We start from the raw sequence: 17,664 nt of genomic DNA, 5'->3' as shown, positions 1-17,664 counted from the left end.
GCTGCTCATCATTTCTTCCGCTTGACCTCTACTTGTACACTACCGTCGAGCCTTGTTTCGCGCGTCCTACTGCCCGGCGAAGGCCAGTAGCACGTCGTACACGAACTTTCCTGAAGATGGCGGAGCCGGCAGTCAGTGTGGATCAATTTCCCGTAGAAGATCTGCTGAACATTCATCAGATGATCTTCCTCCCCAGCACTTTGGACTTGCTGGTGAACCACCTCGAAAAGGGCATTGCCAATGGAGGAGCCTCCCCAGACCTTTGCTCTGCGATTCTGAGGCTTTACCTGCTGTATCCACAGTGCGCAAATGCGGAAGTCATCCGTAAGATCCTTGTCCAAACCATTGTTGCCCTTCCAGAAAACCAGTTTGGCTACTATGCGTGCATAGCCCCTTCACACTTCGCATCAGCCGAAGACGAGAAACGGGTGCAGGATATGCTCACGCTCCAGGACCACCTCGAAGGCTGCGATTTCAAGGCTGTAAGCAAGCGATCACTGTGGAGTTGCACTTATCCCAACCCCTTTCTCCTGACCCCTCTCCCTCTAAGGATAGGGGGCTGCAGCGCTGTGCATGCATGGGATGCGTAGACAGACAAACTCGCGCGAGCGCGTGCCTGTAGCTTGCCTGTCTACTCGTCAACTTGCATGGCTCTTTGGGATGTTGAACTTGGCTTGGTAGGGGGTCGGTCTCTTTGTCTATGTTGGTATGAATTGCGCGAGAGTCTGGCGGCCGTTTTTGCACGTTGGGGGCAAATATGCCAAATATCCCCTACGCTATAAGACCTGTCTCGTGTATGTCTGTGCAAGAGTCCACATTTCAGCGTTGCGTCTTTCGCGACCATGTGCTCTCTGTGCGCGTATGCATCCCTCCAGCAGATTTGGAGAGTATTCCGCAGAGTTTAACAGAACACGTATGCATACATGTTATTTCCGTCTGTCTATCTTGTGCATCGTACAGGCTTGGGGGTTGCTGCGGGAGCCCGACATGGCTGACGTGTTGCACACGCCAGGTGTTGTGGACGCCGTGCGTCGGTACGCGTGCGAAGTGTTGCAGCAGACGTTTACGACTATTTCCCTTACCGATTTCTGCCAGATGATGAATCTTGGGCAGCCCGTGAGTGCCTCCGGATCCGTTGATGAGAAGGTGGAGAAGCTCATCAAGGCGCGAGGATGGGCGATTGAAGATGCAGGACAGGGGGCGAACAAAGTAGTCCGTGTGGTACCTAGAGAAGCCGAAACGGCAAAACCTCTGGCGACGCGTGCGTCTGTTGCGCATAAGACTATTGAAAAGTATCTGTCTGTCGAGGGGTTGCAGCAGTGCTTGACCCTCTTGGAGTCGTAGGGGAGGGTTTTTTGCGAGATTTTCAAGCACACACGCTTGCACGGTTCACAATTGAAGCCCACGTGGCTGCCCAGAGCGCGGCACGCAGGGGTAGCGCAGCACTCAGACTCCGCGTTTTCGCCCACATGCCGTCGCTTCGTTGTGTTGGACGGGAGCACGCACAGCAGAGAGATAGAGTGTAGGCTGCTGCCTCTGCTAACAGCCCGTGCGCGGGAAGAGAACGACTACCCAATTCGAGTGTCTTTCGCGCGAGTCAGGGGCGAGACTAGGGGAGCCTTTGCAGTGTCACCATTAAGGCGCTTTCTCAAATGAGGCGTTTTCAGCGCTTACACGCATCCGGATGTGTTGCTAACAGTGTCAAAGTGTGTATTGTGTAGGGGGCTGCGTAGAGCTTCTTGGGTGTCCGTTTCTAGTGTCTGTGTCCCCTGTCTGTCTGAAGGGTCTTGCTAGCTCATGTTTGCGCGGTGTGTCGCGTCGCCTCCCTAGAGGGCTGAATGGGTAGACTCGCTGCGAACCCTCAGCTGGCATTTATAGCTCTAGCAAGCTTCCGCAGTGTGCATGCTGCTGCCACTCTGCCCGGAAGGCACAGATACTTGGTGGAACCGCGAGGCTGTCGTGCTGTTGCCCAGTAGTCAAAAGAGCAGTTCCACCACGAGTCTAATGCTTCTACTCAACTCTCTTGTGGCAGCGTTAGCAGCCGCGGAGCAGAAATCTGCATGTAGTCGCTGCAGGCCGTGCTGACTGCAACTCGGCTCGCATAGCAGCTTTGTGTTCACCGCTCAGATATTTTTTCAGGGATGTTGGGGACTTACGCACTCGCCGTTTCCTCCTCCCGCTGCTCCTGAGATAGACCTAGAGCCTCAACTGTAGTCTGCAGGCAGAGTTGCACTTCCCGCCGCAGGCAGCTGCAGCGACAACAGCGCCAAGCGCAGCAGGGTAAAGGGGGGCATGCATGCATGCATGCATGCTTAGAGCACACGTCTAGAAGAGCATGGGAAGCAAGCAGAGCACAGCCCTAAGCACGACCAGCCAGCCGGTAAGCAAGCACTTACGGGTCGTCACAGGTGACGCACGAAACGAGCTTTGGCAAAAGCAGAAGCAAGTGAGCCTTGCCGCCTGAGTGCACAATAAGAGAGCAGCTATCCTTCGCCAAAAATTCACCAAGCGAGAGCCGCATACTAGAGATGGACAGAGCAACACGTGCAGACGTATGCATGCTGCGTGGTAAAGTTGGGCCTGGGAGTTGTCAAGGGCCTGGGGGTGAGGAGACTGCAAGAGGAGCTGTGGCAGCTCGTCTTCTTTTTCTAGCTTCGCATGCAACCCCCAAGCGGAGATGCGCAGCAGCAGCGACAAGGCGAGCAGGCAAGGTGGGTGCGGACCAACGGTAGGGATAGCGACAGAAAGCAACAACAGTAACGACAGCAACAATAGAAACAGTAACAGCAACAACAGTAACAACAGCAACAACAGTAACAACAGCAACAAACAATAACAACAGCAACAGTAACAACAGCAACAGCAACAACACTAGCAACAGCAACAAACAGTAACAACAGCAACAATAGCAACAGTAACAACAGCAACAGCAACAGTAACAGCAGCAACAGCAACAGTAACAACAACAGCAACAACAGTAACAGCAGCAACACACAGTAACAACAGAAACAACAGCATACCTGCAAGCTGCATCAGTGTTTCCACCCGTGCACTCTTGGCACAGGGGCTGGCAGGGGTAGCGCATTGGAGGGCACGCACGCCGGAAAAAACGTAAGTTAGCAAGCGAGGATCGACTGCAGCGTTCTAAGATTCGAAAGACACAGCAGCAGGCAGAGAGAGAGACAGACAGACAGACAGACACAGACACACACACACACACACACAGGCAGGCAGGCAGATGGGCAGCTGCAGACACCACGGCGGAGGAATTTTCGCAGCGAGAGTCGGGGGTGTGGCAGCGCAGCTGTGGGCGCATTGATGCTGCTGCTGCTGCTGCTGCTAGTGCGTTTGTCAGCAAACCTCGGAGCCGTCTTGCGCTGCATCCGCATAGGCAGTGACAACTCTGTTGCACTGCTGCAGCAGCAGCGGCAGCAGAAACTCCTGTCGCGCAGCAGCAGCCGCTGCTGCAGCGGCCTTTCTGTCAACAAGTGCCCCTTCAAGACTGCGCTGCTCGCAAACGCGGAAGAACCTGGGAAGCAGCAAAAACCAAAAGCACCAATAGCAGCCTCAACTGTCCACAACAAGCCGGCATGCGCCGCGGTTGCTAGTCTGTGTGTTGCTTTTTACGCAGCTGCAACCATCCACCGAGTGCGTTTCGCGCACATGCACACGTAGACATACGCACACACACACAGACACACATACATACACACAGAGGCCAGAGTCTCGTGTGCAGGAATCCTTACAGCGAAAACGCCTCTTGCGCGAGCAAGGAAGGAGCCCTCAAGTTAAAACAGGCAAGCTGCAGCACCGAAGCCTAGTGCATCCACAGCAGCACACGAGCAAACCACCACGAATACGCCGCGGCTCCTCCCCACACTCCATAGACGCAGCGCACCGCATTGCACACCGAGACATGCAGGGAGGGAAGGGCAGGTCGCAACCTACGAGATCTGACAAGGTGTCAACAGCCCACGAGTGCTGCTGCTGATGCTGCAGCACAGATGCAGCAAGACGCAGCACCCATCGCCGCAGCAAAACAGACTCCAAGCCATCGTACAGCTGCTGATGGTGGTGCTGCTGCAGCTCTTGCTGCACGTGCTGCAGCTGGTGCTGCACATGCTGCTGCTCCTGCAACAGCTGCTGCAGCGTGTGCTGATGGCTTGGGCTGCAGACATACGGCGGAGGCGGAGGCTGCTGCTGAAACACGTGCTGCTGCTGCACGTGCTGCTGCTGTAGATACAGCTCGTTGGCTGCGGCAGGGGGCAAAAATGACGGCGCACTAAAGGGCTGCGGCAAATGAGCTGCAGCATGTCACACAGAGCAGTGTACAGACTCGGCAATCTAAGCCCGCAACAATCCATTCAGACAAGCCTCAGCCTCTAGGATTCACCGCGCCACTGCCTCTTCTGCTCACTCTGAATGGGGTTAAGCTGCTGGTGCTTGTGCACCAGCTGCTGCAGCTGCTCCAGACGCTTGTAGAGCTGCTGCAGCTGATCTAGCAGCTGCAGCTGCAGCTTTTCTTGCTGCAGATGAAGATCGTGGTCGTCCCTTGCAAGCCGCAGCAACGCCGAGCCGACAGCGCGCCACAAGAGAAGCAGAGTACCTCGCGACACGAAGGCTGCTCCACCTGCCGCGGCTGTTATTGCCGCTGCATCCTCTATGAGCACGCATGCAGCTTGAGCTGCCAGCGCCCAGAAATGCGCTTTGCGCAATTGCGAGTCGCAGCGCGTGGCTGCTGCAGCAACGAAATGCCGCAGCAGCAGGGGCACACATTGCAGAACCGCGTCCAGTGCCTTGCCGCAAGAGCTGCTGCGCCTGCTCTCCTTGTCGTGTTGCTGCTGCTCCTGCTGCTGCACTGGGTGTTTTCCTTGCTGCTGCTGCTGAAAGTCAGCATGCAGAGCCTTGATGCAAGCCACGCGAAAGAACTGTGTCAAAAGCAACAGCGCTGAGCTGCCGAGGGCGAGGCTCAGGGAGTCACCAAAGAGGCGACGCGGATCTAGCAGCACCCTAGAGATCTGCATATATCGTATCACGCGCATCCCTTTTCTTCCCCTCATTCACAAAAGTTTCAGGGATATTTCCAGCAGCAACAAAGGCGCAACCGATGCGATTGGCATCCGCAAGAACCTAGAGAGGCCCTCACACGCACAGAACAAACTTCTAGCAGCAGCAGCAGGAGGCGCAACACCCACCTCTTCAAGGAGCAGGAGTAACACCTGTGTTTCTGAGGAAACCATGGGCACTGGCAGCAGATGCAGCAGCCGACTGGCAGTCATTAACTGCAAACTGGTAAGTCGGAAGGAGCAGCTCAAGGGTAACTCATCCTTGAGGCACGCAGCCGCTGCTGCTGCATCGGCAGCTGCTGCTGCATCGGCTCTGATGGTGTCTCCTACAGGGGATGCCGCTTCTCCTCCTGCCATCTCTGTGGCTTCTACCCCTGCTGCACACACCTCCTGAAACGTCAAAAAATTGCGCAAGTCGATGCGTCTCCGCACGTCCTCCAGCAAGGCTACGGCTGGTGCTGCAGCGGCCGCTGCTGTGGCTGCTGCAGACGCAGCAGCAGCAGCAGCAGCCGCTGCTGCCGTCGCTGGTGCAGGCGTGCTGCTCGTACTGCTGCACGTGGTGCTCTCCGGCTCGAAAGGATTCGTAGATTTAGGCTGCTCGAAAGGCGCTGCTGCCGCTGCACAGCTGCGGCTCGTGGGGTATTCGGCAATGTCAACGTGCTTCAGGCGTAAGCAGGATACACCTTCTGTTGCACTTTTGCTGCTTTGTTTGCTGCCGCTGCTGGCGCTTCTGGCTGCAGCTTCTGTTGCTCCGGATCCTTCCCGCGAGCGTGGCAGCTGCAGTAGCAGCTGCTGCTGTTGTAGGGGACGCTCTGTCAGCAAGTGGGCATCTGCCGCCGCTAAGTAGTTCATGACACTGCGCTGCATTGCTGCGCGTGAGAACCACAGCCTTTCAGATGCCGTTAGCTCCGACGCTGCTGCATGCAGGGACTGCTGCTCTGCTGCTGCTGCGTTAACTGCAGGCGAGCTGGTGGAATCTGAGCCTCCTTGCACGCAGACGCACACGACTGTACACCCCGAAGCCACCTAGCGAAAACAGAGCAGAACTGACTTCGGAGGGAGGAGCAAGAGGAAAGCACAGAAAGCAGGCAGAGCTTAGACCGCTGCCACGTAGAAGGCTGTGGGCTGCTCGTCTGGAGCGCGCATCAGACGAGCCGCCGTCTCCTCTCCAATTTCAGACACTGTGGCTAAACAAGCAAGCGCCGCGAAAAGCTAATCTAAGAAGCAGCAGCACCAACACTAAAACTTCTTACCCGGCAGCGGAGTTGACGGCTGAATGCCAAGAGGCATCGCATGGCGCGCGAAAGAGGAGGGGGCTGTCAGCAGTCCGATCGCGAGCTGCAGAGATACCGCATGTTCTATCAACTCCCCACGCCTCGCTGCTGGAGGCGATCGCAAGGAAGCCAGTCGCACCAACTCGACAACTGACGACATGAGAGCCTCCGCCTCCTGCGCTCCTAAAGAGCCGCGCTCATCATGCAATGCCTCCTCCTCCTGCTGTTGCTGCTGCTGTTGCTGCTGCTGTTGCTGCTCCTGCTGCTGTTTCTGCTGCCCCCTCGTCCGCACTCGCTGCAAGGCATGCAGAGGAGGAAGCAAATTTTGCGCGAGTTGCCAGTATACACCCCAACCCATATCCCACAAAGTCGTGTACGCGCCTTCGTCTTTTTTGCTGCTCGCGTAAGGGCTGCCAGTAGTGCATGCAGAACGGCTGTCGTATGCAGAGGCTGCAGCTGAGTCAAACTCTGCAGACCGCTGCAGCTGCTCCAGCGTGGCGATCTCTATCTGCCCCAAAGCGCAGCAGCAGCAAAAGAAAAACAAAGCATACAGCACTTGTAGAGGACTCGAGAGCAGAGCAACACGCCATTGCATGCATACAGACAGACATACAGACAGACAAACATACTGTCAGACAGACATACAGACAGACAGACATACATACAGACATACAAACAAACATACAGATAGACATACATACAGACATACATACAGACAGACATACATACATACAGACATACATACATACAGACATACATACAGACATACATACATACAGACATACAGACATACATACAGACATACAGACAGATAGACATACAGACAGAAAAACAAACATACAGACAGACAGACATACATACAGACATACAGACAGACATACAGACAAACATACAGACAGACAGCTGAGGAGCGTGAAGGCCAGAGCGGCAAGCAGCACCAGCAGCAGTGGCAGACGCACCGGATTGGTAGCGACAGGGAGCGTGAGGCAGTCCTTGAGTGCCTTGTCTGCTGCAAGCATCAGCTCAGGAGTCGCCGTCTTGGATACTCGAAGTGCAGCTTGGATCGACAGCAGCAGTGCAGCAGCAGCTTCGGTAAGGGTTCGCGAAAGCGGTGCATCTTCCGCCGCTTTCTGTTGCTGCTGCTGCTGTTGCTGCTGCTGCTGTTGCTGCTGCTGCTGTTGCTGCTGCTGTTGCTGCTGCTGCTGTTGCTGCTGCTGCTGTTGCTGCTGCTGCTGCTGTTGCTGCTGTTGCTGCTGCTGCTGTTGCAAGGCCGCTGCATAGTGCAGCAGCAGCACGCGGACGCCGTCAATGGCAATCACGAGAGTCTCCCCCCATTGCTTCGCTTCGCTTTCTGTGCTGCTGTTGCTGCCGTTGCTGTTGCTGTTGCTGCCGCCAGTGCTGCAGCTGCTGCTGCCAGTCCGCATTTCTCTGCGAAGGATGATGCCTCTTATGAAGGAGCCGCAAACACCAAAGAGGGTTGATGTCAAAATTTTGGACATACGCCTGCAGCGATCGCAGCACAAGGGCAGGAGCAAACGGCAAGGCATGGGCAGACGCAGAGAGGCGAAGCTGCATCCTTCGTATTGCCACGAAGCGTGAGCCGCTGCAGTGCTGTTCGACGTATTCCAGCGGCGAGCTTCGACTGATCGCGCGAAAAATGATGGCAATGCAGTGCTGAGTTTCCCGCTGTGCTTGGGGGTGGCTTGCGATCCGCAATCCGCAAAGCAGGATACGAGCAAGGGCAGCAAAAGCTCGAGAAAGAGGAATCGTTCCCGCCCAACATGCTGCCTGCCTCTTACTTCAAGAATCGTGCCCGCTGCGAAGAGAGAGGATGCGAACGGAGGGCTGAGGTGAGGCTGCGGAGAGAGCAATGCCTTAGCTCTGCACGCCGATCTGCGGCAAGCTGGCTAAGGTGTAAGAATGTTTGCCAACTCAACATCTCCTCAACACCATCTGCTTCTCCCTCCTCCTCCTGCTCCTCCTCTTTCTCCTGCTGAGTTGCACACTGCGTTGCAAGGGGCATCCACAGAGGCTTGAAGGCGCGGAGGTGAGCGCCCAGCTGTGGATATCCAAAATCGCCTTCCGCAAGTCCACCTTTGTCGGCAGCAGCGGCACCAGCAGCAGCAGCAGCAGCAGCAGTTTTCGCTGCTGCGCGCGCTGGGATGGAAGACTCGCTGCTTGCCTCTGCCGCTGCAGCAGCCGCGGCAGCTGCTTTCTTGCGGCACGACTTCCCCAAGAAGTCTGCCAAAGACCACAAAAGCCCAACACAACGATACGCGAAGCTCGAAGCAAATCCTCCTGAAAGCTCTATTGCTCCTGCTCCTGCTGCCGTCGCCACACCCGCAGTGTATCCGCTGCAGCAGCTGCTGCTGCTGCTCTCTTCAGAGTTCGCAAGGGCAGCTACTGCAGCTGCAAGAACCTGTGTTAAGGGCTGCAGCGCATCACGCCAGCAAGAATTAGCAAATACATGCAGTAGGGAGAGCAAAAAAAGAGCAAATACATGCAGTAGGGATAGCAAAAAAAAGAGAGCAAATACATGCAGTAGGGAGAGCAAAAAAAGAGCAAATACATGCAGTAGGGATAGCAAAAAAAAGAGAGCAAATACATGCAGTAGGGATAGCAAAAAAAAGAGCAAATACATGCAGTAGGGAGAGCAAAAAAAGAGCAAATACATGCAGTAGGGAGAGCAAAAAAAGAGCAAATACATGCAGTAGGGATAGCAAAAAAACGAGAGCAAATACATGCAGTAGGGATAGCAAAAAAAGAGCAAATACATGCAGTAGGGAGAGCAAAAAAAAGAGCAAATACATGCAGTAGGGAGAGCAAAAAAAGAGCAAATACATGCAGTAGGGAGAGCAAAAAAAGAGCAAAAGCATGCAGCAACAAGCGTGCAGCTTACATGCATTGGGATATCCTCTCCGTAGTCGTGGACGATGAGCTCTGCAAGAGCGAGAAGCTCTCTTCTTTCTGCAGTGCAGCCTGGAGACTGTGTGAGCATGGAGTTGCAGCTGTCGCCCCTTCTCGCGGCTGCAACAACGGCGACAACAGCCTGGAGCTCTTGAGGCACTTGGAGAGCTGCCGACGCGCCGACAGCAGCCAGAACCAGCAGCCAGGCACGCGAGTGCAGCAACTGGCCATGAGTTTGCAGCAGCTGCTGCAAGGAGCGAAGCGCAGCAAACCTTGTATCGCCGTGTTTTGCGGCGAGAAGACGGCAGAAGCCCTCCAGGAAATGGCACTGCAGCTGCGACTCGATTCTTGTTGCCACAGCAGCGGCTGCTGGAGCCTCGTCGGGAGACGCCGCCGCCGCTGCTGCTGCTGCTGCAGCGTTGCATGCGTGGATCTCGGGCAGTATCACCTGCAAGCTTATGCACAGGCACCGCACGGTGTCTGCCCTTGCTGCTGGATCTAAGTGCGGTGCATCTGCGAGCGCCGCGAAGGCTGCTAGGCCTGAGGCTTCTTCTTCTTCTGCATGCGCTGCAGCTGCCGCTGCAGTCCGCAGCAGCGGCAGCCGATCGATATTGTACAGCAGCACCAGGAGAAGCCTTCCCCAGCTCGGGGGGAGCAAGAAAACTTCGTTGCTGCTGCCTCCGCTGCGGCTGCTGCTGCTGCTCAGTCGCTCTGCTCTAGGGCCCAGAAACTGCTCAGGCGCAAGGGATCCGGAAGACTGCCACGAGGCTGCAGCGCTGCCACCAGCAGCAACTGCTGCAGTTGCTGCAATGGCTGCTGCACTCCCTGCAACGAGACAGGGACCGCCTTTGCTGCAGCAGCAACAGTCGGCCATGTCCCGCTGCTGCTGCTGCTGCTGCTGCTGCTGCTGCTGCTGCTGCCGCTGCTGCTGCTGCTGCTGCTTGGTGTAGTTGAAACCCGTGCGTGTTTCGGAGGGAGCCGCTGCTGCTGCTTCTGCTGCTGCTGCCTCTGCTGCTGCTGCTTCTGCTGCTGCTGCGGCAAGGCCTGCACCGTCAGCAGCAGAATACGCCTTCGACAACAGGAGAAGCGCGTGTTTGACATGCGCTTGCAAAGCGCAGCGCAGCCCTTCTGTAGTGAGCTGTCTTGACACAACGCCAAAGGCAACAAACTCCCCGCTACACGGCTCCATGGCAGCAGCAGAACGACGCAAATACGAGGAGGACGCTGCTTGCTGCTGAAAGGTCAGGGGGGTGTTGTTGCTGTTGTTGCTGCTGCTGCTGTCAGAAGCAGAGGCCCCTCGAAGGGGCCCCCCGCAAGCGACCGCAGCGGCAGCAGCTGCTGCTGCTGCTGCAGCTCCCGCCGCCGCCGTCGCTGCACATGCGCTAAGCCCAGACTCCCTCCAGCACGTCACAGCTGCCGCAACAGACTCGTCATCCTCCTCCAAACTTCCTGCTGCTGCTGCTGCTGACGATGGTCCTGCTGCTTCTGTGTGCTGCTGCACGAAGACGGTGGTGCTCCCGCCAGAAGGAGTGCTGCTCTTCAGCGAGCGCTGCTGCTGCTGCTGCAGCCGAATATGTGCATTTGGCAGCTCCTCGAGGGCTCTGAGACAGAGCAGCCAGCTGTGGGGTGTTAGGAGGCTTCCCAAGTTTGACACAACGGCGAAAAGGAAGGCACTAGCGACCGCAGCAAGTTCTGGCAAGTGGTGCTGTTGCTGCTGCTTGCCGCTGCTGCCGTCGCCAGCAGGACCAATGCTGCTGTTGCTGCTGTTTCTGCTGTTGCTGCTGTTGCTGCTGTTGCTGCTGCTGTTGTTTTTGCTGTATTGCCTGCCAAACAGCCATGTGAGGGCTTCAGTGCTGCTGCGGCCGAGTGAAGCAGCAGCTCCGCCTGCAGCAGCGACAGCAGCAGCTGCTGCTGAGGTGCTGCTGCTGCTGCTGCTGCTGCTGCTTCTGCGCTGCTGTTGCGACAGGGTATCCGCGGATGCAAGGCCAGCTGCTGAAGACGAAGAGGCAGCACTTCCCATGGCGGCATATAGGCAGAAACGTGCGACAGCATGCAGCGTTGCTGTGCATGCAGCATCAATGCGGAGGAGGGAGCAGGCTTCCAGTAAACGGTGGGAGCAGCACAGCAACGTTGAGGCTGTTGCGGCTGCTGCGGCTGCGTGTCTCGGCTGCAACTGGGGCAGATCCTTCTTGGTGGCACTGCTGCTGCTGCTGCTGCTGCTGCTGCTGCCGCTGCTGCTGCTGCTGCCTGCCCCTTGCAGGGTGACTGACACGTGCGCCGTCAAGACTAAGCCTATGGCAGAAACGATTGGACTCCAACTCGCAGCAGCAGTGGCAAAGCAGCAGCTCTGCAGCCTTGTCAGCGGATAATCGAGCGGCTGCCGCAAGAGGCACCTTAGCTGCCCACTCCTGTTTGCAGACGAAGCAGCAGCAGCTGCCGCAGCAGCAGCCATCGCAGCAGGAGGTGCTGCCAAAGCGGATTGAAGAGTGACTATTCGCAAAGAATCGACCGAGACGAGCACACCCGAAAGCGCTATGTGCAGCAGACGAGAGCGGCAGACAGCAGCAGCCGCTGCTTCTGCTGCTGCTGCTTCATCTTCGGGAGCTCCCAAGGCGAAGCAGCACTCAAGCAGACGAGATGCTGCATTCCAGGAAGCGGTGATCGCCACTGCTGCATCATTTACCGTGGCAGCGTTGGCGCCGTCGCTAGAAAGCCCCTTGCTGGTGATTTGGCTGCTGACTTTCTGCAGCTCGCGAGAACCAAATCCGATAGAATTAAATCCACCCTGCCGCGCAGATGCTGCATGCGACGGTGTCACCGGTGATACAGCAGCTGCTGCTGCATCTCTACGCGAGCTGCCAGGAGGCGTGTCGCTGCAGATCGCCACTTGGTCAGCAGCAGCAGCATCTCGACAACCCCCTATTTGGTTTGCTATGTTGCTTCTGCTGCTGGTGCTGTTGCTCCTGCTGCTGTTGCTGGTAAGGCTGCTCCTGCTGTTGCTCCTGCTGCTGGTAAGGCTGCTGCTGCTGGTGTTATTGCTGCTGCTAGTGCTATTGCTGCTGCTGGTGCTATTGCTGCTGCTGGTGCTATTGCTGCTGCTGGTGCTGCCCTCGCGCAGAGAAAGGGCAATCCAGCAGGAGGGAGCAGCTTGCCTCGCTGCCTCTGCAGCCTCGCGAATTGCAGCAACTGCTGTGTAAGCACCTGAGCCGTGCTGCTTTGCCAGTGCTGCGTCCGTCGCTGCCGCGTTCGAGTTGCTCTGAAAGGCGTCTTCATGCAGCGCGAGCAGCAGCTGTTGCTGCTCCGATGCAGAAGAGAAGCATATCTGGTGAATGGTGCAGCTAAATGTCTCGAGCACTTGGCTCAAAACGCGGCGAGGTGGCAGGCGAACTGCCGCTGCCTTCTCATTCCCTGCGGCTGTTTCCGTCGCTGCTGCAGTTGGAGCTTCGGGGGCATCCAGCTGCAGCAGCAGCGCACTGTCACTGCAGCAAACGACAAGAGCCTCTAGGGAGAGTGCCCTTATCCAGTCCGCCGTCGCAGTGTCTGCCAGTCGCAGCAGCATCAACAGCAAGGCGGTGGCTTGCTGCTGCATCAAGGGGAGGAAGAGGTGGACCAAGAGAACTACAAGTCGCACCGCGCGCAGCAGCAAGGGCTTGTTGCTGTGCTGCAGCAACGGCTTGTTGCTGTGCTGCAGCAGCAGCTGGTGCAGCACTGGACAGAGCTGCTGCCGCACCTGCTGCAGCAAACCACGCATCAAAAACGGCAGGGAAGGCTGTTGCATGAGCACACAACCCCACAAGTGCAAACACACAGAGGGTGGCAGCAAAAGGCCCCCTAGCCAGGCTGCAGCAGAGGCTGTTGCCTTGTTGGCACTGCTGCTGCTGCTGCTGCTGCTGCTGCTGCTGCTGCTGAGGGAGCTGCTGCTTTCTGCCGCAGCTGATGCGCAAGACTGCGAAAGCACTTGCGTGAGATCCTCCAGCAAATGCAACAACGCCTTGCCAGCACGCTGTGGCTCGGCAAGCAGATCGAGAGGTGTCTGTTGACTGCTGCCGGCGTCTCTGAGAGTGTCGCCAAAGGCGTCGCTGCCTTCGCTGGAGCCACTACAGCAGGAAGCCTCCGCGGAGGAAGCCTCCTCTGCCTGCCTCCCCTGCTGCTGCTGCAGCTGGCGCTGTTGCTCCTGGAAGGCGCCTTCCACGAGGCAGCTGATGAGCTGCTCGAGACCAGCGCATGCACCGTGGAAGAGGGGCATGCTGACAGCCACCGCAGAAGCCACACCCTTAGAAGGAGCAGCGGCGACTACGGGAGAGACAGCGGCAACATTAGACGCAGCTGTCAAAACCCATACGAAGAGGCGCGCAAGACGATGTACTACAGCTGCATCCGCAGCCACTCGCGCTTCAGGAGCAGCAACGAGCAATGCCACCTGCAAGACGCGAATGCGAAGCTGCTGCTGATGGTGCTGCGGCTGCTGCTGAGCCTGCTGCATGAGGTCTTCCAGCACAGAAACGAGCAGCAACACATCTGAGGCTGCTGCTTCTGTGGCAGCAGCAGAAGCAGCAGCAGCAGCAGCAGCCTCGGCTGTGTTGCTGCTTCTTTCCTGATGCATGCTTCGTTGAGAGGCGTGGGGTGTCAGGAGCAGCCGCCGCTGCAGATGCAGCAAGATTGAACGCAGCAGATTCGCCGCCCCTACCAGCAGCTTGACATTGTCTGACTTTGCAGCGTCTCGAGCAACAAGAACTACGTCTCGTACTGGGAAAGCCGATAACAGACTGGCTGCTGCTTCTGCTGCTGCTGCTGCTGCCTGCTGCTGCTCCGCTGTGGTGAGCTGCTCCTCGTTCGTCGCTGAGGCTGATCGCTGAGAAGCTGCCGCTAAAACTGGCAACCCCTCAGTGAGGCGGTCCTTGTGCTGCTGCAATAAAGCGATTGCGGCAAGACAGGATTCGTGAAGCCTGCTGCTGCTGCTGTTGCTGTTGTTGCTGCTGCTGCTGCTGTGCTTCTTCTTGCTGTCTTGAAGCAACGCGAGGAGGTCTCTGCTCACCGCATTGCAGGCTTCAAGTGCTGCAGCGTATTGTGAATCCCAGGGAAACTCGGCAGCAGCAACAGCGGAGATAGCGGTTGCTGCTGCTGCTGCTGTTGTTGTTGCTGTTGGTTTTGCTGCTGCTGCTGCTGTTGTTGTTGGTTGTGTTGTTGTTGCTGTTGGTTTTGCTGCTGCTGCTGTTGGTTTTGCTGCTGCTGCTGCTGTTGTTGTTGCTGTTGGTTGTGTTGTTGCTGTTGCTGCTGCTGCTGTTGTTGCTGCTGCTGCTGTTGGTTTGGCTGCTGCTGCTGTCGTCAATACCGCTTCGCCCTCTAACATGGAGGCAGCTGCCCCCCCCGCCGCTGCTGGTGTTTTAGGCGCTTCTGAATTTCCTATCGGCAGTTCAACAGCTGCACTCCCCTGTCCCTCTTGCATTGCAGAGGACTGAGACAGCGCGGCTGTAGCCGCTCCAGCCATAGGATCATCAGCAGCTGCGGAAAAAGCAGCAGCTACCGCAGCAGCGGCAGCAGCTGCTGCTGCTGAAACTCCTGGTGCCTCGCCATGAGAAACCAGTGACGGAGAAGGAGATTCTGCAGCTCTTTTTGCTGCTCCTGCTGTCATTGTCGTGAGGTGCTCATATTGCTATTCCGCAGCTGCTCCTCATGTGGCTGCCGCCACTGCGTTTCTGCTCGCGCAAATCTTCTGCTCCCGTGGCTCGCCTGTCTGCAGGCTTCGCCTCGCCAACATTCGACTTTGCGTTCCTACTTTAGCGTGTGTGGCTTAGGCAAGAGCATCTAGGCTCCAGTGATTTGACTCTGCTGCCGCCGCTCCTGTCCAGTCAGCAGCGGGTAGGTAGAGGGCCGTTAGGCTGCACTAAAAGCGGCTCAGATGATTCGCGGTTGCTGTGTGTGAGTCTGTCATACTTCTTGGCGATGACTGCTCGGGAGGAAGGAAAAGCTTTATCGCGGCAATGCGGCTGCTGCCCGTGGTAGCTGCTGCTCCCTGCTGCAGCCCCCTTCAGTCGTTGCGCAGCAGCAGCAGCAACAGCGTCCTCCTCCCGCGGCAGCAGCAGTGGCAGCACTCCTTTTGGAGAAACATTAGCAATAAAGTGTGAAGCTGAGGCTTGCACTGCCTAGCTGAGGCATAGGGAATTCTTTCGTCCCGTCCGCTCTCCTCAAACCGAGCAGCAGTGCTGCAGACAGCGGGATAGGCTGGTTCTTCAACCTGTGGAAACTCCTGGATTTTTCGTGGGTAAATCTCAGTGTAAGTGCGGAGCAAAAGCGTCTTCGGATTGCGAGTGAGCGCGTTATTTGCAGACGAGACAAAGTCGTAGGCAGCGGCAGCAGCTGCGCAGGCAGCGGCAGTGTCGTAGGCAGCGCAGGGCGCAGCAGCGACAGCATCGCATGCACTGCAGATGTCTTCTCCTTATTCTTCGTCCAGTGGTAAATCCGATGTGGGCAGGCGGACGCTGGAGCTCCGCGTGGCTCCTCAGCAGCAGCAACCAGACACGCAGCAGGTGCAGCATTCAAAGAAATTCGTGTGCATAGAATGCGGCGCTGCCGTGGAGTGTATCTACAGGGCGCTTCCTCCGGGATCGGATAACATTCGACTGGTTTGCTGTGGCAACTGCGGCGAGCTAGCAGACCCTTATCTGCAGCACGACTCGCTGCTGCTGGCGCTGGACTTGCTGCTGCACAAACCCCAAGTGTATCGCCACCTTTTGTACAACAGAGCGCCTGATACGAGGGGAACCATCCCCCTGAACATTGTTAAGTTTGCTGTTGCATGCGTTTTCTTTGACGCCTACCTCAAATGGTTCCTTTTGCACACGCCAGAGCAGCCGCACCAACAGCAGCAACCTCAGCAAGACCAACAAGAGCCATGTGATCAACATGCCGACTGCCAGTGCACCGAGAAGGAGAAGAATGACGGCCAGCTGTACTTCGAGATGCATGATAGAGTAGAGGACGTCGCCGTGGCTGCTGCATTGCAGCAGCAGCAACCGCTGCACGGAAAGAGGCGGTCTTCCAGGATATCCTTTTTCCGTAGTGCCTTCATAGGATGTTTTCTGTTTTGGGGGATTTCTGCTTTTATTCGTGCCAAGATGAATCGTTGCACCGGTAATGCCTTGACGCCTGCGCTTGGGGGCCGTTCCTTAGAGGGAGCGCAGCGTTCTCCGCTGCTGTGCTTGCAGCCTGACTGCAGGGAAGTTGTGTCAGCTGAATCATCAGAAGCAGCAGCAGCAGCAGCGGCGTCGAGCGACGCTTGTACGAGAGATGGGGGCTCTCTTGATCGGAGTCAAAGTGGTGGCAGCAACACAATCTGCAGCAAGTGCGGCGTAGGATGCCCCCCCCCCCATGGTTCCCATGATCCGTCACTCCAGCGGCAAGCACAGCAGCACAAGCCTGTTCTCCGACCTTCAGGCAGTTTCGTGACAGAGCAACAACAGCAGCAACAACAGCAGCAGCAGCAGCAGCAGATGTCGCGTTGGTTGTTATCGCCGTCAACCGCGGCTATCGAGCAGCAAGTACTGGTGCTGCTGTGTGCTGCCTCTGAATTGCTGACCTTCCTCGGAGTTGCCATGCTGCTCACGCGTCTCTACGTCGCGTGGAGACAAATGAAGAAGAGGCGAATCGCCATACCTGCTGTGGTCAAGAGTAAGGCTACAACTACTGCTTCCACTGCAGCTGTTGCTGCTGCTTTTTCTTCAAAGGGATTTTCTCAAGCCCTTAGCGTGGCGTTTGCCTGGCGCGCAAAGGCGATGGCCCCTGCCGATTCAGGAGGAGTGGGGGATGCATGCACCTCCGCAACAGCAGCAGAAACTGCAGTAGAAACTCCATTCGTACAAGAGGATGAGTTCGAGCTGGGGGTGTTGCTAACAGCTCTGGGTTTGTCTCTCTACAGCAAGCTAGGCACGCTTTTGGTAATGGCTTGGCATGAGGCCCTCTTGCTGCGGCATTGCGTGGCAGCCTTCACTTTCAGCAGCAACGTTGTTGCCCTCAACGTCTTCCTACACCCTTCCCCCCCTGCAGCTGGTCTGCTGATTGCTGCTGCTGCGACTGTCGCCAGGGCAGCAGTCAGAGCTGTCTCGCTTGTGCTGCTGCAGCAAGCGATTCCAGCGGCGGCTGCCGCTGCAGCCGCTGCGGAGGGTGAAGGCCCCTTCGAGAGGCATATTCGGCTCTTCATATAAGCGCTGGTTTTGGCGCATGGGCTAGATGCGTAGTAGCATCGCAATTTTTTTGCCACGTGTTTGTCGTTTCAACACCGCCCGTCACGCGGTTGCTTCAGGGGGCCCTCACCACGAGGCCTTCCCTGCAGAAGGGTCTCTGTCCGTTCTCTCCGCCTTCAAGGCTCTAGTGTATATCCGTCGACTGCGCGTGTAACTGCGCAGTCGAGTGATTCGTAG

General features: G+C 56.9%; 2 protein-coding genes and 1 pseudogene across 2 annotated transcripts; 2 read left to right on the top strand and 1 right to left on the bottom strand.

Annotated features, from left to right (window-relative positions):
* Positions 1–116: 116 nt before the first annotated feature.
* On the top strand, positions 117–1,344 carry LOC34623536. The gene is made up of 2 exons (XM_022736654.1): positions 117–482; positions 961–1,344. Exons 1-2 carry the CDS (start codon positions 117–119, stop codon positions 1,342–1,344), a joined length of 750 nt encoding a protein of 249 aa, XP_022593087.1.
* Positions 1,345–9,949: 8,605 nt separating this feature from the next.
* LOC113147638 lies at positions 9,950–14,735 on the bottom strand (annotated as a pseudogene).
* Positions 14,736–15,672: 937 nt separating this feature from the next.
* LOC113147637 lies at positions 15,673–17,448 on the top strand. The gene has a single exon (XM_026338790.1). It carries the CDS (start codon positions 15,673–15,675, stop codon positions 17,446–17,448), a length of 1,776 nt encoding a protein of 591 aa, XP_026194575.1.
* Positions 17,449–17,664: the final 216 nt, after the last annotated feature.

This window comes from Cyclospora cayetanensis, unplaced genomic scaffold, assembly GCF_002999335.1.
Source record: "Cyclospora cayetanensis isolate NF1_C8 unplaced genomic scaffold, CcayRef3 CcayRef3_contig_30, whole genome shotgun sequence".
Taxonomy (NCBI): Eukaryota; Apicomplexa; class Conoidasida; order Eucoccidiorida; family Eimeriidae; genus Cyclospora; species Cyclospora cayetanensis.
This window is presented reverse-complemented; position numbering and strand designations above follow the sequence as displayed.